The sequence below is a fragment of the Tamandua tetradactyla genome, chromosome 13, assembly GCF_023851605.1.
Source record: "Tamandua tetradactyla isolate mTamTet1 chromosome 13, mTamTet1.pri, whole genome shotgun sequence".
Classification (NCBI taxonomy): Eukaryota; Metazoa; Chordata; class Mammalia; order Pilosa; family Myrmecophagidae; genus Tamandua; species Tamandua tetradactyla.
Window position 1 is genome coordinate 53,253,525 of NC_135339.1, and position 26,140 is coordinate 53,279,664.

Below are 26,140 nucleotides of genomic sequence, written 5' to 3' on the forward strand. Positions count from 1 at the left end.
AGATATTTAATACATTTTGTCTCCAGGTATAAATTTAGTTAAAAGCTGAAAGCCAGAATTAGATCTGAATCTGAGCTGAGCCATTTACTGTGACTGAGTTATATAGTTATGTAAACTTGGGAAGGTTTCTTAATATTTGAGCATTAATTCTCTCATCTGCAAAATAGGAATGACTGTAGCCATCTCACAAAAAGTATATGGCAGAGTCGCAAGCATAAAGTAAGCTCTCAATAACAGCTCAGATTATTATTATTACAATTAAATATCATTCCTAAAACCCAAAATATGAATAAGATGTTCAAACTGTTAGGAAAGAATTCTCAAAATGAAAGTGCTAATTATTGTTCTTACTACCTATATTGTTAATTATACTTGTGTAGCATTAACATTTTTGAAGCACTTTCACATATATTATCTTATTTGAACCACATAACTCTGAGAAAGGCCAGCTGGGTATTAAGTAAACTTGACAAAGGTCATAGTTAATAAATAGTAGAGCAAAAGTTAAAATCCAGATCCACTGTTTAGTAAAGGGAGCTTTTCATTACATCATTGAAGAGGTAACAATAGTGATAAGAGCTCTAGCAGACTGCTCTTTACATTAAGATTGTTTCCATAAGAGAACGCTGACTAGTTAGCAATGCTAGGGAGGGATAAAAAAACAAGGACGTAGGGCAGAGGGACAGGAAAGCAAGTTAAAATGAGGGTAGATTTTATTATCACCACAGGCCAATCATCTCTCATCCAAATTCTCTGGGGCCAGATATGTCCCAGAATTCAGGATTTTTCAAATTTTAGAAAAATGTTATATAATATACCCAGCAGGTTCTGAAGAAGCACCTGAACAAAATATATTAATATTACTGCATCAAAATGTATGTAACAGGTAAGTTATGTAGGGTAGAGAATACAAACAGCTTCTTTTTAGACTGGTCAGGTTTTGCCACCAAATAATTAGTTTTATAAGTTGACACAATTTACAGAAAAGCTTTGGATTTCAAAATTGTGGACACGGATACAAGAGAGGGTTTGTACACAGCTATGAATCAATCAATAAGTAACCATCAAGAACTGTGGTGGAAAGGAGTATAAAAGATAAAAGCATCAGATACTGTTTATTCTGATTACTCCTCAGAGAGCTAATAATGTTGCTGAGATCACAAGATTAATAATGAACATTAAATAAACAAGTTTTTCCTGCGTAATAATAACTTTAAATGGTGGAGGAAAAGGTTGACAAGGCCAGATAATAAAAAGACCAAGAAAGACAGGAATTTAATTTAAATGTAAGAGGCAACAATCAAATTTTATCATTTTGAGAGTAACTGAGGCTAGGGTTCCCAAAATTGTCCTGAGACTTAACTCAGATTCTGCCCTTTCAGAAATATTATGACTGTGTAGAAATTTAAGATATTAAACCTTATTCCAAACTTTAAAAAAGATAAATATATAGAAGGAAGAGTGAGTGGATTAGAAAACAAATGATATTCTAAGAGGATTACAAGTTTAAAACAAATCTATTATAAAAACACAAGGCAATTAGGACGAAATTACAAATGCCAATTAAGGATGGTGGAAACATAAATGTCGTTTTATAATTCCTTGTTCTTTTCTCCCGTTAAAAATTTTTCCCCAAATTATTTTTTCTACAAAAAAGGATATAGGTGGAGGTGTAAAGAAAAGCTTTCCAAAAAATTGGACTTTGTATTACTATTTGAAAAAAAATACAATGAGAAAACAAACAAAACTAAGAAAGGTTACATGTGAGGCCCAAAAGCATAATCTGTTTTGAAGGTGGGTAGTTACACTGACAGTGTTACTTTCAGTAAAGAGACACCCTGAAGACAAAGAGTAGCTAGAAACCATGGGACATTTCATTAATGATGCTACTAAAAAAGTTAAAAGGGAAGAGAGAAGGAAATTAGAGGCTTAGGTAATCAACAAAAAGAGTAGACTATAGGAGATAAAATAAGAAATAAGATCCAAAAATCAAAGGATCATGAATATACCAGAATAACTAGAAGGAAAACAAATTTAAGAAGTCTAAAAGGAGTACCACTGGAAAAGCTCTTTTGTCCCCAAACATATTCTGTACACTTTCTTAATCTGAACTGACATATTACTAAAAAATTGAGTAGAAACACAGAAGATACTAGATATTAAATAGAGAGAGATTAGGAAAGATTAGTTTTCTTTTAACCTTACGATCCTAATCCTCCCAATCTTTCAGCACTCAGTCTACCCTTCAATTCTGCTTCCTGACATATCTCATATTCTGGTGTTACACTATTTAACTGTATTTATCAATCTTATCAGGTAAATGGTTTATCATATGCACATTATAAACTTTACCAAGTTAAGAACCATGCAGTCTTTTTTACATTTCCCTGAACACCCAGCACAGAACGTTACATGAATTTATTTAGCAAAATACTGAGGGCCTGTGAGTAAGTAGTGGCTGATACACCAGAAATTATACACAAAGTGAATAGAGTTCTAGTACAAGAAATGATAATGGGTAACCATCATCAATTATTTATATATACTTGGCCAAGGCTTTCATTAACAAGTCAGCAAAGGCAAATTCAAAAGTCAAAGAATTCCTGGACATGAATTCCAGAAAACAGAAAAAGATGTCTTCACAACTATGTAACTTGAATAAAAAAATATTAATCATAGAGATTTGGAACCATCTTGCAATCTTATTGAAACTGTATAAAAGTTTAACACAAGAGGAGGGGGTACCAAATGCTAAGCTAAGACTACCAAAGGTGAAGAATCACAATTCACAGTTGAGGGAAGAAAAAACTAGGAAAAAGCAATAGAAAAAGAACAGTGAAGCCACTGAGAATAGCAACTCTCATCAATCAACATTCCCACAGTATACCATTATACAATCGGTCCAAAACTGATTATAAATTAGTATGATTTATAATTAATTCATAATTATAAATCATTATAAAATCACAATATAAAAACAAGTGACCACAAATAACACTGATGACTGATTCACCAAAAAATGTTAATTTAGGCTCAATGTAATTTAAAATGATAATCTGATATACCAATCATTTTAATAGGTAACTGCTGTGCTACGAGCAAAGCATGTTTCAATTACTTGAAAAATTTATTTATATAGTATATCTTATTTCCTAAAAATGTCAAATAAAGTTGATATTATATATAAATAATAAAAGGCCACCAAAGTAAAATTAAAAGGGCTTGCAAGGGATTCAACTATCTTAAAAGGAAAAGAAGGCTTAAAAGAACAGAAGAAATTTGATAACTTCATGATGTTCTCTTGAAGCAAACTTAAAAATACATCAAAAACACATTTAGGCAAGATCACAAAACTAAAGGGAAAATAGAATGAAAACTCAGAATCACCCATGCAAATTTTGTCAACTTAGCCCATGCCTGATCAACTGAGAATTACAAAACAGACCTGATGGTTTTTCCTCAGGGAAGATTCTGATTAGACAAAATCAAAGGGATGATTCAAAACAAAACTTACAGACATTGATTCACAGTTCAATGCAGTATCATGCTGTAGATTAAAGCAAGTCTACACAGAATATTCCTAATTCACACTGAAAAGCATGGTTAGTGAACACAACAGAGACATTTATACATGCTATAATCTATTCTCTAAGAAAATAAAATTAACCACTTTTTAAATAAAGATGATTGGCCCAAAATGTAGTACTTGTATATTAACAACGTTCTAGAAGAATGGATCCCTTACTGATACTTCTCCAATACTAAGAAATTTGTTTAACTCCATTCACACACTGATATTACCTGAATGATTTCAGTAAGCAGCTCACTGGGACCCCCTTATGATTCTTGAAAATACATGCTTTCAAGTTTGGTAACCCTTTAAATGAGGTAAGTGCCTGAGAACTACAATAGAGGAGGTAAAGACTAATGTCCCCAAAGTAAGGATGTATTTAATCAATCATTCATTCAACAAATATTTGCTGAGGATCTCCTATGTATTAACCACAATTCTAAGTGCTAGAAATGTAACCCAAAACAAAACATTAAAATACTTCTGCCATCATGATGATTATCTTTGTATGCATCTACATGGTAATTTCTATTAGGACCAACACTCTCCTGATTTACGGATATGTAGTAAGGGTAAGCCAGTGGTTGTTTTATTTTATAAAATTTTCAAGGCTGGTATATATAGTTGTTAATTCTTACCTGGTCCTGTGTTGATAATAACGTAAACAGAGTTTCCAGTGCTGCTCTTCGAACTGATGATATAGTGTGATGCAAAAAAGGCCAGACACGTGGAACTAAAACTGTGAGTGATTGCTGAATGCTAATAAAGAAGATATAAATTAATCTTACTCATTCTCAGTCGAAACTCTGTTGATACATTAAGTAAACATAATTTCCATGTGGACCTAGTGATGTTAACATCAAGTATATTTTTGACAAATAAAGTAAAAAAGATAATAAATTTTCATATGAACATTCATTCAAAACTAGCATCAATAGCCAGAGCAAACACGGCTATAAAAAAGGGTAGAAATATCAACATTAGGCTCACCTGTGGCATGAAAGCCATGAATTATTTTCAAGTTAGAACTTTCTAAAATAACTGCCTTTATTCCCAACCTGTTCTTATGCAGGAAAAACGGGATATAGATCCTAGTTAATCAATAGCCTACACAATCAGGACTGCTAATCCCCAATGGATAATCACTAGATGCACATAATTTCCATTCCCTTTGGGGCCATATCTACCACATATCAATCAAATTTGCAAGAGGTGGTAGGTACAGTGGTAGTTCTCAAACTTGTTATCCCTGATTTAGCATTATCAAGTTAGGAAACTCAAATTTATTCCTTTTCTCAGATCAGATTATAAATGGGGATGCAAGCAAACCCAAGTTTAGGCTAACTTGGATCATAGGATTCTTATCACATCCATGAGTCATGTACAAAAGTTACCTGAAATTAGAAAATGATTCCTAACTAGTATTTGAAGTATACACCTCTGAAGAAAACAGCATGGGCAAAAAAGAATATGACAGTATAACTCTCTATTCTTCTTTGGTGATTCCTCTTAGGGAGGCCTATCTTTTAACATTCTTTTCATTACTTCAGGTTTACATGAACACTATTTCTTATCACTTATTTACACATTTAGTAAATTCACTTACAAAATTCTAATTTAGACACATGCACACACAGACATAACGCAGACTCAAAATACATAAAAGTATTATAACAAATTTTTGTTAATAATGTAAATGTTCATGCTCTAAATGGCATGCTATATCTCTTCTTACATAAGCTGGAAAGGGTTTGCCACATAACACAGTGTAAGAAGCAAATTTTCTAACAAGGCAATTTTGGGCAAAAATTGGTCAAAGTTATGTTATTCCACATTGAATTAAAATTTTCGCTACATTCTTTCTTTTTTCTTTATCATCTAGTTTTCCTGACACCATCTACTTGAAGATTTTAAAAAATAAGGTTATGTCCTTTATTTAGGGTAAGCTATGGCCCACAGGCAAAACCCAGACCACCCCTGCTTTTGTCAAGTTTTACTAGGACACAAGTCATGTTCATTTCTCTATATATTGACCATGGCTGACTTTGTGCTCCAACAACAGAGCTAGCTGAGTAGTTCTGACAGAGATCATATGCACACAAAGCCAAAAATATTTGTTACCTGGACTTTTACAGAAAGAGTTTGCCAACCTCTGATTTAAGACAATTTAAATGTCCTACATTTTGCAGTTTGAGAGCAGCTTTCTCATTCATTAACTCATTTAATCCCTGCAGCTTTCATTACTAACAGACATATCTGAAATTAGAAAAACCTATACATGCACCACTATTTCAATTTTCTCTTCTACATTTCAGACATTGAATTTTATGAACCAATTTGTGGACCACCTCTTTCTAGCCTAAATTTAGTGTTAAAGTACTATTGGTCAATATTATTCGAACTACTCTCTACATGTTTTTCATACATTTATAATTTTAATTGAAAATACTCATTCACAGAACCAGAAATCATTTATATTTATAATCATATGAGCATTCCTTTAACATTCCCTCCCCCCCCAGGATAAGAATAATAATTAATTTTCTCATCTGGAAATTTTTTTTTGTTCGCATGGGCAGGCACCAAGAATCGAACCCAGGTCTCCAGCAAGGCAGGCGAGAATTCTGCCACGGAGCCACTGTCACACCGCTCTTTTTTTGAAATTTTTAAAAGTAGCATTTAAGAAAGAATTTTTCTTCCATATCTCCAAGGATACTATTAACAGAAACAACAATATTCAGAAGCCACTCTAAAAGGTAGGGAATGTATGAATTTCCTAAGTTTCATGTCAAATATTCAGATAGGAAAATAAGTTGCACTTTAAATTTTTGGTATGATTTTAGCTTCTTCAGAACTCTGCCTTTAGACATATAACACATCGTTATGTATTCCCTTTCTAATGAATAATTATTGAAATCAAGAGTAAGAATTGAGAAATAAACATTACATAGAAAATGCTCCCAGAGGGGCAAGGTTTAGAAAATCTAAACCTTATGGACAATTATAAGATATGCTATTAACAAAATGTTATTAAATATGCTAAAATTCTATATTCTGGGGCTAGAACTGGAAATAATATATGATAATGCTTCTAAAGTAAACTATTATAAGATGAAGAAGATGAAGACTTTCATAGGAACTTTGAAATGGTAAAGCAGCCTAATGGTAAAGAACACAATCTTTTCAAACTCCTGCCCCAAATGTGCTGGTGGCTAGATTACAGAAAAAAAGAGGCCTGCTGAAAACAGTAGCATTTGTCAGTACAGTATTTTACAGTCTTGTTCTTAAAGATGGTAGTATATTATGTTTTTAGGCTTAATTATCTGGAAACGTATGTGAAGACATTTTTCTTTATTCCACTAATTAGAAATAACTACCTGCATTGTTGGACCTGAGGATAAGTTAACAAGGAGGAAAGAAGAGTCATAATACTATTTGTTGAAGCTGTCAAATCATCGAGTTCCAGAAGAGCATCCCATAATGTATTTATAATGAAGGGTACCTATAAGATCAGTTATTAAGAAAACAGTTATCAATTTTACAAATTCAAAATATTCACAACCCTTCCAAATTATATCTTAAGAGTCCCTACTGGTTCAACAAAATGTACAATCCGTATGACCTTGGACAGTGCCTGTTTCGCATAAAGTTAAGAAAGAGATAGCATTTGCCTTTAACAATTCTCTATCCTTCTTTTTAGGGCCATTCAACTCTATTTTGACCCTTCCTTTCCTAACCAGGCTCATAGTGGGCAGGAGAATTAAAAAACAAAATAAACAATACTCTTTTTATGTAAAAACTTGGCTTTTTTTATTCCCTTCTATGTAAAGCAATTTTAATGCATTTAAAATTGTACTAAAAATTATGAAGAGGCAAATTTAGTTTTTGAGCTTTTAAAATATGGCTTGCTGCATTTCCAAATATATGTATTTTGTTTTTGATAATATAAAGGAAAGTCAGCTAGACCTTAAAAGAGGCACTTGAAATTAAAAAACCAAAAATCAAAACACAAAATCAAACAAAAACCCGTGTCTAAAAACCAAGAGTAAAATAAAAAAAAATAACTACTTTCTTCTCAAGGAAGTTCCTTATGTATTGAAGGGGAAATACATTAGTTCAGACATGATTCACTCTTCCCCAAGAATAATATATCTATAATGTCTGCAATAAGAAAACTGAAAATCAAAGAGAAAAAAAGAACTTGATGTTTTTCCTAATACTCTACACCCCAAATGTAAACAAGCTTTATAAGAAGAAAATGCAAAAATACTTAGTTTACCTTTTGTGTTTGAAGACAAACAAGGCTTTCTACCACAGGTACTAATGATGCTGCAGCAACAGCTCTGACATCATCATCAAGGTCTTGGAGTCCTTCAATTATTCTAGTTAAAACTTTAGGCAATAAAGTATTAATTACATCCTGTAAAACAGTGCATCAAAATTGATTACTTTCGCAGAGTACAATTTCTGTGCTCAAACATTCTTATTAAAAATGCCATATCAAAACAAATTCCAATATTTTTATTTATTAAAATTGGATCACATAAACAGAAAAAGAAAAATAACATCAATAGAAGCCTACATAACTAACCTTATTTGAAAAAGACCACGGTAGCATCATGTACTTTATTACTGAATGTTACTTAAAACATTAAAACATGTTTTCTAAGCCTATGAAAAGCAACTAGAAGTGTTCGTGTGAACACACACATATACATAACCCTGTGCTAGAACCTTAGCTTCGATTTTTCATTCTTATTCAACACCACAGAAAACGAAAAGGGATAAAAGAAAGAAGGAAAAGCCATCCCTCCCTACTTCTTATTATTCCAATCTACTTTTTCTGCATTCACTCCAATAGAGCCAGGCAACAAAGGCTACTCCTGTGATCATATACTAGGAACCTTGCCGAGAGCTGGTCTTGCTATGAAATAGATACAGCTTTTCAAAAACCGTAAGTTATTTTCCACTTGCAGGTATTTCTGTTATTTTCTACAGAAGCTACAGAGTAGGAGACAGAGAAAAGGTGGCTGTATTTATGTGGGAAGAGGTTTAGCCAAGAGGTGAAGGGACTAAAAGGGTCAGGAGAATCACGGAAGGAAGCAGGGATGGAAAGAGGTAGAGAGAAAGCTTGGACCTAGGAGTAGAATCAGAAGGGAACATTTTACTGCTACAGTTAAAAAAGAAAAGAAAACCTTAAAAATTTTCAAAAGGCCTGTGAGCATATCTTTAGGAACAGAATGGGAGATTTCATTCTATCATAGAGAAGACAGAAGACATTCTGTCATAGGAAGAGAAGAAAATCTGCTTCAAAGCATTAAGTAATCATAATGGAAAGCAAAATGGGTAAGCTTATCTCTGTGGCCCTGACAGAGTGCTGGCCAAATCTGCGAAGTATTTAGGGGAGTTAACCGGTAAAAGGTCCTAGTCTCTCCCTAGCTCTTCAATCATAACCTCCCCTCTACTTCCATACCTCTCCTTTCTCCTCGACACAGACACACACAACACACACACACAGGCAAACACACTACTGGCACCATTATCTCCAGCTTAAGGCAACTACTTAGGACACCGAAAGCCCCTAATTCTGAACCTAGATCCAAGGTGGGTAAATAGAGACAAAAGAGAAGTTCTACTGGCATCTCACATTGGAATTCTGAACCAATTTCCCCACAAAACCCATGTTAAACATGTAGCTACACCATGAGTTTAATAACACTTCAGATACGTTATAAATGAAATACTTTTATGGACCAATCTAAGAACCTAACTCTTAGCCATAACATGAGAAACAGCATATCAGAGTTTTCAATAACCTACTACAAGAGCATAAATGCTAAGTAGGAGACTATGTAACTATGTTGTATTTGCATCCTAGATGAAATATAACAATACAAAAGACACTGAACTAGAAAGACATGCCATCCAGTTTACAAGTTCTGGTGCTACCACTATCAAATTTTGTGACCTTGAACAAGGCATCTAACTTTTCAGAACCTGTTTCCTTATAAGAAAATGTTAAAACTACCTGTAATTTTTTTCATAGAAGACTTACTATAAAGCATCAATTAAGAAAACGTTGACAGTTATGTGAAAAGTACATGGCCATATCAGCTGCTTGCTCTTACACTTACTCTAAAAAGTTTCCTGAAGTAGGTTTTATGTCTATTTTAGTTGTGTATATATACATCTGCATCACTCAGTACAGCGCCTTAGAGCCCTCAGAATATTCAATATTAAAAGAATTAAAAGTTAAGCCAAGTCATGAGAAGCACTGGACTAATTGTAGCAATGAATTAAAGGGGGAAAATAATCCTTGACCTTAAAGAGCTAGTGAGGTAACTAATCATCTTTTGATTTGTACTTACTAGCACCACCTATCTCTGTGATAATACCTTAAGAAGCCAAATCTTGAAAGATTGGCTCTCTGTTTCACTAAGAATCTAGGGCCATTTTATATAGATGAAATTAATGAAAATAAACTAAGAGGGGAGGAAACCCTTTCAACACATGCATCAAAAACTGAAAGATTTACCTGACGAACTGCCAAAGCATATTTTATTCCCAGCAGACCACCATGTCTAACTTCCCATTGTTCTTGGGTGAGTAATTTAAGTAGCACATCCACAGTCTTATGAACTCCTGTTTCATTCATGTGTTTTAACACCACACCTAATGTTTGAGCACAAGTTTCACGAACTGGCGCCACAACCTACAGATGAGAAGGAAAGAAAACTCACATTTGCAAACAAATTTATTTTGCAGAATTTGAAATTCGAATGGGCAAAGCCTCCCTCAGGTGATACTTACTTCATCAGAAACAAAGTCTCCAAATCTATCTAATGCAAAAACACAAAGGAGTCTAATAACCAAGTCTTCCAACCACTCCTGATGCTGCTGAATCATCTATTGAAATATAATCATTTTTAATAATAGACATAAATCATGCTTTGTACTAGGGGATGGAGAATGGGGGGAGGGAACCTTAGGTTCAAAATAAGAAATAAAGTATTAGGGACAGATTATTTTAGCTATTAGGAATCAAAATAAAAAAATAGAATAGTCCCAATTAATATCTTTAATATTAGCCACAGCCTCTTTAATGATTAATTTGATTCAGATAAACTGTATCAAAATTCTTAAAATTCATGGATTCTGTTATGTTTCTTGTACATAAAGTGAAATTAAGAAACTACTTAAAGCTGCTGTAATATCAACTATGTCTATTGCTTATCTACCTTCTGCTCTAGTCACTAGTGACTTCTTATACCACACCAGTCATACTCTTAACTGACCTCTCAATTATCTTCTTATTCATTTCACTCTATCAGTCCATTATATCCTGCTCAAACACTCTTCCTTCTACATCTATTCCCACTCAATGTTTCTGAACATTTCTTTTCCATTAATCACATTCTTCCTCTGTCTATAAAAAGATTTCTTATCCTTATTTTTTCCCCTCATTTCACCTTTCCCTCTCTCTTCCTATTCATGTGCCTCTCATTTCTACTTTATAGCACATACTTCCTTTACTTCCTTATCTTAGAAAAAGAGGCCAACTACTATTGCTTTAATATGCTTACCTCTTCTAAAGTGCTGTCTCCCATTTTACCACCACTTTTCCCATGAGCTTTAAGGATTTCTCTAAGTCCAGTGCCTGCACCATGTCGAACCTATAAGTACAAAAACTTAATGTCAGAGGCTAAATGCCTAAGAAACTGAGTCGAACTGCTCTTCAATATTTTTTCATGCTGAAGAAAATAGATTAGAATAAACAAAGTGGTCCTTTACAGTATTTTTTTTCTATCCAAGGAGAACTATGTATATTAATTTTGTAAGTTTTAAATTTATTTTTAAATCATGCTACGAAAACAGCTCTTCTAAAATCCTTCTGAGATATAAGTCCACATGGCTATCACTCCTATACTCTCAACTTACATCAGCATTATCTACAGTAAGGGTGCAGAAGCAAATATCATATATTGTTAATAATGACCCAATTATTTTTTAAATATATGCATCAGAGTTAAGCTCCAAAGCTCTCAGTTGTAAGTAGTAAAAGAAGGCAATTCTAACAATATGTCTTATGACTTATGCATCCCAGCCCTAGGATAAATTGTGTTCCTTAGACAAGGTGAAGATATTATTGCAGTGTCATCTGGAAGGGATGAAAACAAGCCACTGACACTATACCCACTTATTCAAGACCTCATATGAGTTAAAACTTGAATAACTTTAAATAGAAGTATATCAAGTAGCAGAAAGGGTGCTAAAAGGTATTCTAAATCCTTTTTTTTTTTCACTTAACCAAGGGCCAACAAAAGAGAGATAGAATAGCTTTAGACACCAATCCCCAACTCTGACCAGAGGCGCTTTGCTTTCATCTCCTTTACATACTGAGATGTGCTCAAGATTTTCTTTGCAGATATATTTCTAAGGCTAAAATGCTAGTTTGGAAATTACTGCTCTTGAGTAATCAAAACGGCTACTTCCAAAGGAAAGGAAAGCAATTTTTATTATATGGGAAAGATATGCAAACCAAGAGGCTTTAAATTATACTGAAAAGAACGAAAAGAAATGATCAATTCACTTAAAAATATTACAAAAAGGATTTTTTAAAAAGGTCAAAGTCAGTCTAAAGTTTTTTATTAAAAAGGCCAATGATATGAAGTGACCTGAAAGGGACACAAGAACAGAGACTGCCAAACTAGATTATTCTGGACACTGTTTTCTTCTATGTAAGGAGAACTACATATATTAATTTCGCAAGTTTCAAATTTATTTTTAAATCATGTTAAGAAAACAGCTATTCTAAAATCATTCTGAGATATAAGTCCACATGGCTGTCTATTTTCTATAGAAAATAGAGCTGATAAAAATTGTAATGAAGAAATCTTACCTCCCAGGATGGATTAAAAAGGTCATTACAGAGTTCTTCACAAAAGCTTTCCAAAGGCCATTCATTCGTCTGTATAAGAAAACAGAATTTATTACTAGTTCAAGAGGCCTATTTTATGCTATAATATAAATTATTTAGTAAAATACATTTATAAATCTAGTAATAGTGAGGCTTAAAAATTTCAAATAAGATTTTTACTAATATAATAAGTAAATATACTTATAAGATTTTTACTAATAACATTTCTTTCAACTGACAGATTAGTAAATATTGTACTGAAACACTAGCTTCAAAAAATTACAAACAATTTAAATGGACATTTTAGGGCATTTTAATAGTACCTCTTCAATTAAGGAAGAACTGTCTGGAATATTATCAATCAAGACTTTGGAATCAGTTGCAGACTGATTAATAACAACATTTGTTATTTTCCGTCTCTTTTCTTCTGGCTCCCCATCAGTGCTATCATTGCTAAAAAATAAAAATCACTATTTTAAAAACTGAATAAAGGATAACATGAATCACAATGACTGTAAAAGAATTCATCATATAAGCCAATGTTTAACCATATTCTACTTAGAGGGTTTTTTAAAATTTCATGTTACAAGAGGTACATGGGAACTCCGTACTTTTTACATGAATTTTCTGTAAAGCTACAATTTCTCTAAAACAAAAAATTCAGGTCAGATATCTAAGATCAGTTGTTTAAATTTTTTTCAGCAAAAAATAGCCTATTTCAGTTATTGTTGAATGCAAAATAGGTTAGTAAATTCTTGGTTTCAAATTGGATCTCAAATTTAACAAGTCTCTCTTTTTTTTCCCTCCCTACAACCTGTCCTCCTCCTTTTTATCACAACAACCTAAATCTGGCCCAGTACTAATTTTAGGCTTTTGAACTTGGGAGAAAATTGATATACTGAGTAATATAATACAACAATCTTACTTGTTCCTATTACTATTTCCCTAATTCTCTCTAATCTGGTCAGACTGGGAAGTTATGTTATTGTCTTTAAACTTGTTAGGCATGTCTCCACCTCTAGGCATTTGCCTTTTCCCTCTATTTGGAAGGCTCTTTTCCCAGATATTCACATGGCTAATGTCCTTATCTCTTTCAGTTCTTTACTCAAAAGTCACCTCTGTGAAATCCCTCTAATAATCCATCTAAAATTTCAACCCTCTCCCTACAAAACATTTTATGTTCTTTCCTTTCTTTACATTCTTTTCTCCTCAGCCATAATCATTAACATACTTTATACTTTACTTCTTTATTTTGTTTATGGTCTATCTTTCCCCTTAGAATGTAAGCTCCATGAAGGCAGAAATTTTATCTATTTTATTTGCTATTCTATCTTGAAGGTGTGGAACAGTACTTGGCACACAGACGGTATTTCAATAAATATTTGTGGAATGAATAAATTATGAACTCCGAAAAATAAGGTTCACTATTTCTAATAATTCACACCTTTGAATAAAAGTGCTTCTATGAATAAAGGCCAGTAGAAACATTTATCAGGGTACTATATGATTCTAATGTGCTGTTAATCTAGTAGTTAATAAGCTCAATAAAGAGTTTGTATTTTGAAAAGGAAAATCTTAATGCCCAGTAAAAATTTCTATCAAGTAAATACATATTTTTATTTATCCTCCCTCTTTGTGCCTTGCTTTTAAATAAACCCTGTATCAGCTTTTTCTGAATGGAAAGGACAAGAATGATGGCAAAACTATATTTTCAGTTTTTAAGTGTTCATTAATTGATCATTCACTCAAACATTTCTTGACCTTATTAGAGATTCTGATTCAAGTGCTCTTAACAGGGCCCAAGAACCTGCATTTTAACAAGCCCTTCAAAACCCATTAAAACAAGTTGTTTTGAACCACCCTTTGAGAAACACTGCTACAAGCCATGCACAGATACCACTCTCATAGACCAATTAAGAAACTGAGGACAGTAATTTTACCCACATAACTCATTCCTACAACAGGAGATAAACTAGCCTACATTATTACCTAGTATTTGGTATGGCATTCAGCCAAGGCAATAGGTGGCATTACATTGTGACAACAGTTTTCATTACACTAATAAATTATTTTTAACTTATGGCCCTAGACCACCTCTCTGACTTCATTCTCTATGACCCTTCCTTCTGCCAATGCATTGTAGCCATAATGAACCTACTTTCTGTTTCTTAAATATTCCATGATTAAGACATTTATAGTTTTCCTCTACCTTTGAAGATCTTCAGCCCTCATTCAGAGCTGATAATTAGTAAACAAACAACAAACATGTATGTGGATTTTTCTGGGAAAGCTGTCCTAGTCACTAGTAATAAGTCTCCCTGACAATTGAGTAAGACAAACTAAACGGTATTCCACAGTTAAAGACAATGTGAGCAAAATGTTTTCAAAATCAAGCTGACAAAGATAAAGCTACAGAGCATTACTATTTTAAATGAATAAGCAGAAAAAGACTACTACCTCTTCTCATTAGATTCCACTGCATCCCTGGATCTCTGTTTTGCAAATAACTTGGCCATTCTTTTAGCTTTATTCTTTTGTCTATTGCTCATTCCTGCTCGAAACTCTGAATCAATCAATTCAGCTGCCTGGAGAGTCTAGAAAAATAAAAGAATGCTGAGTTTGAACTTTGAACGTTAAAAATAATCACTCTCAGCCTCAGAAGAGGATTAAGTCTATAAATTTCAATGTCCTAACCCACAGAAAGGGATCTGAAGAAGTGAGACTTCAAAATAAACATAATGTCATACAAAAGTTATAATAATAATGCCAGTAAAAGAAGCTGGTTATTATCATCTGTTGAAATAAACAAATAATAATTATAACCATAAGTGTTTGGCCCAGCTTTCCACAGTTGTTTAACCATGCTCTGTTCCTCTCAACTACTTACTACCTACTTTTTTAGACTTCTTTTCCCTTCCTGAGATGCACTATAAACGTGTGATAATGCTTTGAGCACAAGCCTAAAAATCTGTAACTAACTTCACCTGAATTTTACAATTCTTAATTCAATGTCAACTGGTATGGATGCCCTGCAGCAGTTTTGGTCCAGGAACCACTGGAAATGCAGAAGATGAGCTGATTGCAACAACTAACCTTAAACAACTCCCCACAAATCCATGACATGTAAGGCCAATCTGACCTGGCTCTTACAAAGTCAAACTGACTGTCTTCAACCTATATCCAATTATTCTGATGTCTATATCCCATTCATTCTCTTATACCTCGCTCAACTGCATTTTCAGGTCTCCCTTCTTTTCTTTACCCATGCTTACATGTTATGCTTCCTTCCTGTGAACCCCAACCATCCCTTTCTGGTTGCCATTATATTTTTGGCCTCTTCATATTTCCTCTTTTTTTTCCCTCCTGTACCTACCAATGTTTTCCTGTCTAAGAAAGTTATTCATCACATCACTACACACATTCCTAATGCTAAAAAATATCCTTTACAAATTCCACTGGGTTAGAGGAAAACTAGTATAAAGGAAATTAAAATCCTTCTTCACTTAAAGAAAGGAAACAAGAAGATAAAAGATTTAGGAGTGAAAAGCAGGAATTCTTAGTGGGGTCTATGGGCCCCTAACAGGATTGAGGGCAAAACAGAAGAAAGTAAACTCCATCAAATATAATTATTTTACTGTTTGTCTTTTTATGAGGAGAGATCAGCAGCTTTTAACTGGAACTTCAAAAGAATCTGTGCCACAAAAAAAAAGTTAAGGGACAAATGAACATTTGTGGGACTGGAACATTAGGGAAGAAGGAGGAACAAAGAGTAAAATCATTGCATAGTCATACAACAAAATAGCACGAAGCTGCCAAAAAAGGTTATGATTAAAGCTCATTGGTGAATGACTGCAAATGGCTGCAAGGCATCTTTCTGGGGTGATAGAAATGTTCTAAAATTGGATTGTGGTGATAACTGCAAAACTCTGTAAATATACTAACAACCACTGAATTGTATAATTAAAGTGAATGATTTATTTGGCATGTAAATTATACTGCAATAAAGCTGTTTTTAAAAAAGGAAACAAGAATGTGATCACTCTGTATGTACAGCTATATTAAGCTGTATGGACTGCTATATTAAGCTGTATGTGTGGGATGAAGTGAACATGTGCACACAGAAAATTTCAGGAAGGATGCACAAGTAACTTATAAATGGTTGCCTCTAGGGAGGAGGGGGATTGTGTGCCCATTGATTATTGGAAAGAGATTTCTTATTACTTCATATTGTATGCCCTTTGCTATTGTTTGAAAGTAATTTTTTTGCCATATTTATAACCTTCTCTATTAAAAGAAAATAGATGAATCATAACTCTAAAAACTGCTAATATCATCATCCTATCTAACTTACGTACTATAAGTTATATTAGCCCTTACTATATCCCACTTTCATAAGCACTTATTTTCCCTTCACCAAAGAACAAAGGAAAGAGCAATTAGTATCTCAACGCTAGTGACTCCTAAAGGGTCCACCACAGCTTTTACCTAATAGTTTGATGTCCAGGAGGTAGGCTAAACTTCTGTCTCTGTAAAATCTAACAGAAACCCAGTTTATGAAGAACTAAATTATGGTGGACTAAGAAACAATGAGAATTAAGCACAGCATTTTTTTAAAAATTGCAATTGCATAAGCAGAGGAAGCAAACTCTTTGCATTATTATTTTATAATCAAACAACCAAAGCTTTTACCTACAGGTTGTTTATTTACAAGAGCTGCTGAAGTTGGGGTATAATCCAAATCTTCATCATTGAAGAGTTCTTCAGTACTCATACCAATGGCTTCTCCCATATTAAGGCCAAGTTTCTTCTGTAATAGTTTTCGCTGGCGTGCTATCCTCTCTTTAGGATCCACTTCACCTTGAAACAGATAGAAATACATCCCCCACTCCAAATCAGTAAAGGAGTTTTCTAAAACGTGTAATTCAGATTCCACTTAAAAAACAAAAATACACACACACACAACTAATAAAAGACTCTGCCTGCCAAGAAACCAAACCACACTCACAACCTCTGAATATACCAAAAACTCTGCTAATTACCTAATCATGATTGGAAAACGGTATCCTACCTAACAAAACATTCTAAGAGACCAATCACTGAGATTCCCCCATTGCCGCACTATTAAAGAATCTATCAAGTAATGAGGTCAATTTCCATGCCAATAAATCAATCATATTTCACGGCTACACCTTGTACTTTCTGTAAAAAGATCTAACTAGGGTAAAAAAAATAAAAACCAAAATCTGTATTTTGAATGACAAAAAGGTCTCAACAAATAAATGCTTATTCCAAGTGCTGCCTTGAAGTATTCTGAGATGACAAACTCTTAACAACCCAAGTAATAAAAATAAAGAATAAAAGTATATAGATTTTTAATGGCTCAAATAAAATCTCATTATTTTGGCAGAAAACAGAACACACACACAGAATTTGCAGTTAAGCTGCAAAAAAGAACGCTATGCTGTTGAAAAACATACTTCGCACTTAAGAAGCAATAATGATTTATTTCTAATAATGGCTGAGTAAATTCCTATTGGATTAACCCTCCAATGGACATCTTATAGGCAAAATATAAAAACCAACTACCTGAAGACACTAGAAAGTGAACAAAAATAAGCCATATACTTAAATAGGAGGTGGCGTCAATACTTGGAAGAAGGTGAGTTTCATGTTATTCCAGCTTTTAAGACTGAGAATAGGTGTGAAAGGTTCAGTTGTCCACTTGGCAAGGTGCTGATGCCCATTGTTCTGTTGCTGAGGACTTAAGTAATCAGCCTGTGAAATTCATCTATGGCTGACGAAGGGGAGTGCCTTCTGCAATGAGTGACGTTTAATTAGCTGCAGGCTTAAAAGAGAGAGGTCAGAAGGGAGCTCAGCATACCTTATCTCAGCACTTGCAGCTGAGCCCATTTGGAGATGGAGAAAGGAAATCTTCCTGGGGAAAGCCATTGGAACCCAGAAGCCAGGAGAGAAGGTCAGCAGATATCGCCATGTAACTTCCCATTGACAGAGACACTTAGATAAAAGCCAGCTATAGTCCTCTGAAGAACTATAAATTTGTAACTAAATAAATCCCCTTATTAAAAGCCAATCCACACACCCACCAGAATGGCCATTATCAACAAAACAGAAAATGACAAGTGCTGGAGAGGATGCAGAGAAAGAGGCACACTTATCCACTGTTGGTGGGAATGTCAAATGGTGCAACCACTGTGGAAGGCAGTTTGGCGGTTCCTCAAAAAGCTGAATATAGAATTGCCATACGACCCAGCAATACCATTGCTGGGAATCTACTCAAAGGAATTAAGGGCAAAAACTCAAACAGACATTTGCACACCAATGTTTATAGCAGCGTTATTTACAATTGCAAAGAGACAGAAACAGCCAAAATGTCCATCAACAGACGACTTGTTAAACAAACTGTGGTATATATATGCGATGGAATATTATGCAGCTGTAAGATAGAATAAAGCTATGAAGTATGTAACAACATGGAGGGACCTTGAGGAAATTATGCTGGGTGAGATTAGCCAAAAACAAAAGGACAAATACTGTATGGTCTCACTGATATGAACTGACATTAGTGAATAAACTTGGAATATTTCGTTGGTAATAGAGACCATCAGGATATAGAAATAGGGTAAGATATTGGGTAATTGGAGCTGAAGGGATACAGATTGTACAACAGAACTGAATATAAAAACTCAGAAATGGACACCACAATACTACCTAACTGTAATACAATTACATTAAAACACTGACGAAGCTGCATGTTGAGAATGATAGAGGGAGGAGGGCTGGGGGCACAAATGAAATCAGAAAGAAAGATAAACAATAAAGATTGAGATGGTATAATCTAGGAATGCCTAGAGTGTATAATAATAATAGTGACTAAATGCACAAATTTTAAAAACGTTTTTGCATGAGGAAGAACAAAGGAATGTGATTACTGCAGGGTGCTGAAAACAGATGGTAATTAATATTTTAAATTTTCAACCTATGTGTGAGACTAAAGCAAAAAATGTTTATTTGGTACAAAATTTATATTCTGACTAGTGCATTTCCCAATATAACTTATGTAGACAGCTTAAGTACGTGGAACCTTGAGTAGGACATGAGATTTTGTTGGTTTGTCCAGAGTGATGCCCCGATGAACCCCAGAGTGATTTGAACTGAATAAAAAAGTATTTGCCAAGTCCCCCTCGGGGAATGGTGAGAAAGGGGGAAAATTCAACTTCCCCAAGTTGAATTCTTGATATTCTCACAAGCAGTGTGGACAACCAAAGCTATAGGCTGAGCCCCCAGTCTTAGGGTTTGTTCACATGAAACTTAACCCCACAAAGGATAGGTCAAGCCTACTTAAAATTACGCCTAAGAGTCATCCCCAAGAGCACCTCTTTTGCTGCTCAGATATGGCCTCTCTCTCCAGTCAACACAAGCAAACTCACCACCCTCCCCCTGTCTACGTGGGACATGACTCCCAGGGGTGTGGACCTTCCTGGCAACGTGGGACAGAAATCTTAGAATGAGCTGAGACTCAGCATCAAGGGATTGAGAAAAACCCTAGAATGAGTTGAGACTCAGCATCAAGGAATTGAGAAAACCTTCTTGACCAAAAGGGGGAAGAGTGAAATGAGACAAAATAAAGTGTCAATGGCTAAGAGATTCCAAACAGAGTCGAGAGGTTATCCTGGAGGTTATTCTTACGCATTAAGTAGATATCACCTTGTTATCCAAGAGGCTGGAGGGAATTGCATGAAAATGTAGAGCTGTGTTCCAGTAGCCACGTTTGTTGAAGATGACTATATAATGCTATAGCTTTCACAATGTGACTGTGTGATTGTGAAAACCTTGTGTCTGATGCTCCTTTTACCTACCTTGTCAACAGATGAGTAGAACATATGGAATAAAAATAAATAATGGGGGAACAAATATTAAAATAAATTTAGTTTGAAATGCTAGTGCTTAATGAAAGGAAGGGTAAGGGGCAAGGTATGTATAAATTTTTTTCTGTTATCATTTTCTTTGTCTGAATAGATGCAAAAGTTCCAAGAAATGATCATGATGATGAATATGCAACTATGTGATGATATTGTGAATTACTGATTATATATGTAGAACGGAATTATCAAAATAGGAATGCTCGTGTTTGGTGTTTTTTGGTATTTAAAAAAAATAAAATAAAAAAATTTTAGACCATTTGTCATCCATACTGTCCCAAAATTTTGTTTATGATTTATGACAGGTTTATGTTACATCTATTTGAATTTCTGTATTTCCCATGTGGTCTTTACATTTATTACTAGGGAAGTAGAGCCTGTTAACATTTAGAGAGTATCTGTTTTCATCTTGGGGTGGCCAATCTGGGGATGGGGAATTTTTATACAAGTTATAAATTTTGGCATAGTACTTTTGGTACATTGTAGTTTCACAAGGGCCAGTGTTAAAACTGCTTCTATGTCTAAGCAAATAAAACTGTCTACTACATATTGATTTGTCCTGGTGAGGGATAAAAAGGGATAACTGGTTCCAGTCAGAAGTATAGTTATTGTGGGTACTTTAAGGTTGGAACACTTTCAAGGCTGTGGTAGAAATAGATATCCCATGGCTATTACATGCTGCACTATGTGTCTCTGTGGAATACACAATCTCAACCTGCACACCTTTGACTACAGTTGCAAAAGTGTTCCTTTAGACTAAATTGTGACCCAATTTACTCTGGAGAAGGGCAGAAATGGTTCACACTGCATTATTTGTAAAGTTACCTGCTGTTTGCTTTCATTATTTTTGCTACGCTCATTTTATTTGTATTTAAATGCTTTAGGTAACCTAAGAACAAATGTATAAGTAGAATGCGGTAAAAATTATTGCTTGATGTTCATTAATATTCATTACTTCACGTTTATCAAATACAGCAGTAAAACAAGATCGTGCACTTAACTTTTTTTTTTTGGCTTTTGCTTTTGTGGTTTTTTTTTTTATACTTGCCTACATATATGTTCTATAAAAATACTTAACAGGGAAATAATTTGATGCTGGCTAGTTTTGTTTACTGTTTTATGAAATTTTCATGAACAATCCAAGCATAATTATTAAGAACATGTGTATTAAGTTGGTGTAAGTGGAATAAAAGTTTTATGAATGAACTTTTCAACTATTTTCTCTACAGCTTTTCATGTAAATTAGTCTTATGATTCTGAAACTTCTGTAAAAGAAACCACATTTTTAGAAATTTATTCCCTATTACCTTTTGGCAGCTAATGGGCTTTGACCAAGTTTAAATAGGAAGTTTTCATAATGACAAAACTACTACTCATGAAACTACTGTTCCCAGCTATGTTCCATTCTCCTTTCCCTCCCCATACCAAATCAGTTTCTCTCGTGGAAGGGAGGACGGCTGTCAATTGGATAAAAGTAATGTGTTTCATTTAAATTTTTGGTAGATGGCATTTTCTAAATTAGGAAGCCACATGCCACAATGTTCTTGGCCCATCGTGATGTTGGGTAGCATCAACCGTAAGTTTTGTGCTTCCACTTTTGATTTTTAAGAATTTCTTGATACTCTTGTAGTCTGCCTTCAATTTTGATCCTTTATTCCTTCTATTTGTCATTAGCACAGGATTATCTTCCTCTTTTAGCCTCTTTCTGTCTCATCACCTACTTGGTGGCTGTGCACTTAGAAAAAGGCTGCATAATCTTTCAGGCTCCACTCAATGTCTAAGATACTACCTTACTTCCTTTGCTTGTATCCCACAAGCAAAGGAAGTAGAATGGAATTTTCCTCATCTTATATACTGCAGCAAATCTCTCCTTAGTTGATAAGATTGCGTTTATCTCCTCTAAGTCCTACCTATCTTGAATGATCTATCATTGTCTGCCTTTAACTCCTTCCTCTTCCTCTATTCTCTAAATAACGATGGGGTTAAGTTATATCCAAAGTTCACCCTTCAGACTATTTCCTGAGTACCTTTCAGAAAACACCAAACAGACATACCATTTTAAGAGTGTATTTTTTTTTCTTTTAGAATGTAAGCTCTTCAAGAGCAGGGACAATGTTTTCTGTATGTTCTATTGTACACTATAAATGCTCAATAAATATTGATTATGGGGAAAAAAATTGGAAACCAGCAATAAGGAGGATTGGACCTGGGATATCCCAGATTTTTTTTTTAAAAAGTGGACCTAAATATGATCAAAGAGATAATAAAAATACGGAGAAAAAAGTAAAAGAAATCATGAAAACAGAGAATATCAGTAGAGAGACAAAAATTAGGAGAAGGAACCACAGCTGAAGACTATAGTAACAGAAACTGAAAACTTCCTAGAGGGTTTCAACAGCAGTTTGGGGCCGGTAGAAAAAAGAATCAGACAACCTGAAGACAAGAAAATTGAAATCATTCAGTCCAAGAATCAAAAAAAAATGAAGAAAAGTGAACAGAGCCTGAAGAATCTAGGGGACACCATAAAGCATACCAATATATGCATTGTCAGAGTTCTAGAAGAAACAGAGAAAGGAGCAGAAAGAATATTCAAAGAAATAATGGCTGAAAACTTCCAAAATTTACTAAAAGACGTGAATATCACAACCAAGGTGCTCAATGAATTCCAAACAGGATAAACCTAAATAGATCCATATCACACCGTGTTGTGCCAAAGACGCAGAATTCTGAAAGCCACAAGAGAAAAACATGTCACATAGAAGAGAGCCTCGATAAGGATATGTGCTGATTTCTTTCTCATTAGAAACCACAAAGGGAAGAAAGCAACAGGAAGATATATTTGAAGTGCTGAAAGTAAAAAAAAACTGCTAACCAAGAATTCTGTATATGGCAAATTGTCTCTCAAAAATAAAGGACACTATATTCTGGAGCAGCAAGAAGGAAAAAATCTGAGGATAGTATGGTAGCCTATGACAAACTCTGGAATCTGTCATATAACCACTTGTTAAAGAGAGCTTTAAAAACTCTTGCTTTCTTCTTTCTTTGCTTTGTATATATGTTATATTATATAATAAAAAGGTTAAAAAAAATAGAGGAGAAAATCTAAGCCAACTCGGCAAGTGAACTCACTACCCTCCCTCCTAGGGGTCTCCCTGGCGACATAGGACAGAAATCCCAGGATGAGCTAGGACCCATCATCAAGCAACTGAGAAAGCCTTCTTAACCAAAAAAGGGAAAAGAGAAATTAGACAACATAAAATTTCAGTGGCTGAGAGATTTCAGAGTCGAGAGGTTATCCTGGAGGTTATTCTTATGTACTATATAGATATCCCTTTTTAGTTTATGGTGTATTGGAGTGGCTGTAGGAAAGTACCTGAAACTGTATAGCTGTGTTCCAGTAGCCTTGATTCTTGAAGATGAATGTATATGGGTATAACATTTACAATGTGATTGTATAATTGTGAAAACCTTGTGTCTGCTGCTCCTTTATTCAGGGTACGGACAGATGAATTTTAAAAAACATGGATAAAAAACTAAATAAATAATAGGGGAAAGAAAGGGTAAAATAAATTGGGTAGATGGAAAAAAAATAGAGGAGAGAAAAAAATGAGGAAGAGATTAAGACATTTAAAAGCTGAGGGGCTGGGTTACCAGCCTACAAGACTGGCCATAAAAGAAATGATAAAAAGAGTGAAGGTTGAAAAGAAAGAACAACAGACTGGAATCATGCAAAGAAATAAAGATCTCTGGTAAAGATAATAACATGAGTCAATATAAATACCAGTACTATTATATTTTTGATCTGTAACTCCACTTTTTACTTCCTACAGGATCTAAAAAAGCAAACGCATAAAATGTAATGATAAACTAGTGGTTTTGGACTAAATATGTAATTTGTGAAAAAGGTGGGGGAAAAGAAGGGATAAGAACATAGTTTATATATGCTACTAAAATTAAGTTGTTATCAAAGCAAATGAGGTTGTTATAGATTTAGGATATTAAATTTAAGCCCTGAATATTTTAAGCCAAAATCTCTATTTGGGATGATGGAAAAGCTTTGGTAATGAATGGTGGTGATGGCAGCACAACGTTGTGAATGCAAATAACAGCACTGAATTATATATTTGAATGTGGCTTTAAAAGGAGAAATTTTAGGTTATATATATGTTACTAGAAAAAAGTTAAAAGAAAAAAATCCACGGACCTGAACAACACAGTGTGCCCTAAATTAAACCATGTACTATAGTTTATAGAATTATAAAAACATGCCTCCATCAATTGTTAACAAATGTACCACAACATGCAAGTTGTTAATAATAGGTGGTTTATGGGAATTGTATTTTATGCATGATTGTTTTATATGCCCACAATATCTCTAAGAAAATTCTGGAAAAGAAATAAAAAGTATTAATTTACAAATTTTTTTTTTTTTTTTTTTTTAATACATGGGCAGGCACTGGGAATCGAACCTGGGTCCTCTGGCATTCCAGGCAAGCGTTCTTGCCTGCTGAGCCACTGTGGCCTGCCCTTTACAAAATTTTTAAAAGTTGCATAAGGTGCTTCAGAGATACCCATATATCCTATACGGTCCACTTCAACTGGAACCCAACAGTTAGAGATACTCAAAAAAGGTTATATAACTGAAACGAGACATTGAATATCTATTTTATTAAACTAAAAAATAAAATACATTAATGAAATTCTCTTATAAATTAAAAAATAATAATAATTTAGGCCTCACGGTAACCAGAAAGAAAAAAATTACAGAACATACAAACTCATACAAACAGAAAGTAGAGTACAGGTTACGGCAGGAGGTGGTGCACTGGGGGAGTTAATGCAAAATTAGTGTAGAATTTGTCTGGAAGAAGGGAAAATTTTAATAATAGATGGTGGTGTAACATTGTAAATATGATTATTCTCACTTAACAATATGCTTGGGAGGGGTTGAAATAGTAAAATTGATGCTGTATATATGTTTCCACAATTGAAAAAAAAAAGAAAGATAAACGAAAGAGATAATGACAAATAAATACAACAAATTATACTGGATGGGATCTACCTAGAGGAGAAAGGCTAAAAAGAACATAACTGGGGCATAAGAAAAAATTGGAATATAAAATAAAAAATATATCAATGTTCAACTTCCTGAACTTAACTGCACTTAAGGTGATTACATAAGTATATAGCCTTTGTAAGAAATGTACATGAGGGTATTGAATTCAAGGATGCAAAGGGTGCAATCTATTCTCAAATGTCCAGAAGGTAGATAGATAGAACAATTACAGAATGATACATTAAAGGTAGGGTAGTAAAATGTTAAAACTGGTGGATTTGGGTATTGGGCTAGAGTGGCGTGCTCTGTATGGAGTTTGTATTTAGTTTTGCAACTGTCCAGTAAGTTTGAAATTATTAAAATTAAACATTAAAGAAATGAAGCAAATTGAATTTTATACTTGAAAAAGGTGAATTATATAATATGCAAAATATGGCAATAAAATTATTTAGAAGAACAGAAATGCTACCATTGAAAAACACAAGATGTCAGACAAAAAAATTTCACTGAATGGGATTAACGGCATAAGGGAGATACCATGACAAAGGGTAAGTAAACTAGACACTAAGAGAATACAAAATATCCAATCTGAAAAACACAGAGAAAAAAGACTTTAAAAATTCAAAAAATGAAATTAAGAAAAAAAGTACATTTGC

At 34.0% G+C, this 26,140-nt stretch overlaps 1 protein-coding gene across 2 annotated transcripts in view; it reads right to left on the bottom strand.

Annotated features, from left to right (window-relative positions):
* Positions 1 to 26,140, bottom strand: part of BTAF1 (B-TFIID TATA-box binding protein associated factor 1) — a 145,727-nt gene that overhangs the window by 76,307 nt on the left and 43,280 nt on the right. For both annotated transcript variants that reach the window (XM_077125429.1, XM_077125430.1), the window contains 10 exons: positions 17,182 to 17,345; positions 14,946 to 15,082; positions 12,812 to 12,941; positions 12,471 to 12,539; positions 11,155 to 11,244; positions 10,382 to 10,477; positions 10,107 to 10,283; positions 7,851 to 7,991; positions 6,949 to 7,073; positions 4,210 to 4,330 (listed from right to left, as the gene is read on the bottom strand). In XM_077125429.1, coding sequence (XP_076981544.1) covers positions 4,210 to 4,330; positions 6,949 to 7,073; positions 7,851 to 7,991; positions 10,107 to 10,283; positions 10,382 to 10,477; positions 11,155 to 11,244; positions 12,471 to 12,539; positions 12,812 to 12,941; positions 14,946 to 15,082; positions 17,182 to 17,345 — 1,250 coding nt within the window. The remainder of the gene's footprint in view (positions 1 to 4,209; positions 4,331 to 6,948; positions 7,074 to 7,850; positions 7,992 to 10,106; positions 10,284 to 10,381; positions 10,478 to 11,154; positions 11,245 to 12,470; positions 12,540 to 12,811; positions 12,942 to 14,945; positions 15,083 to 17,181; positions 17,346 to 26,140) is intronic.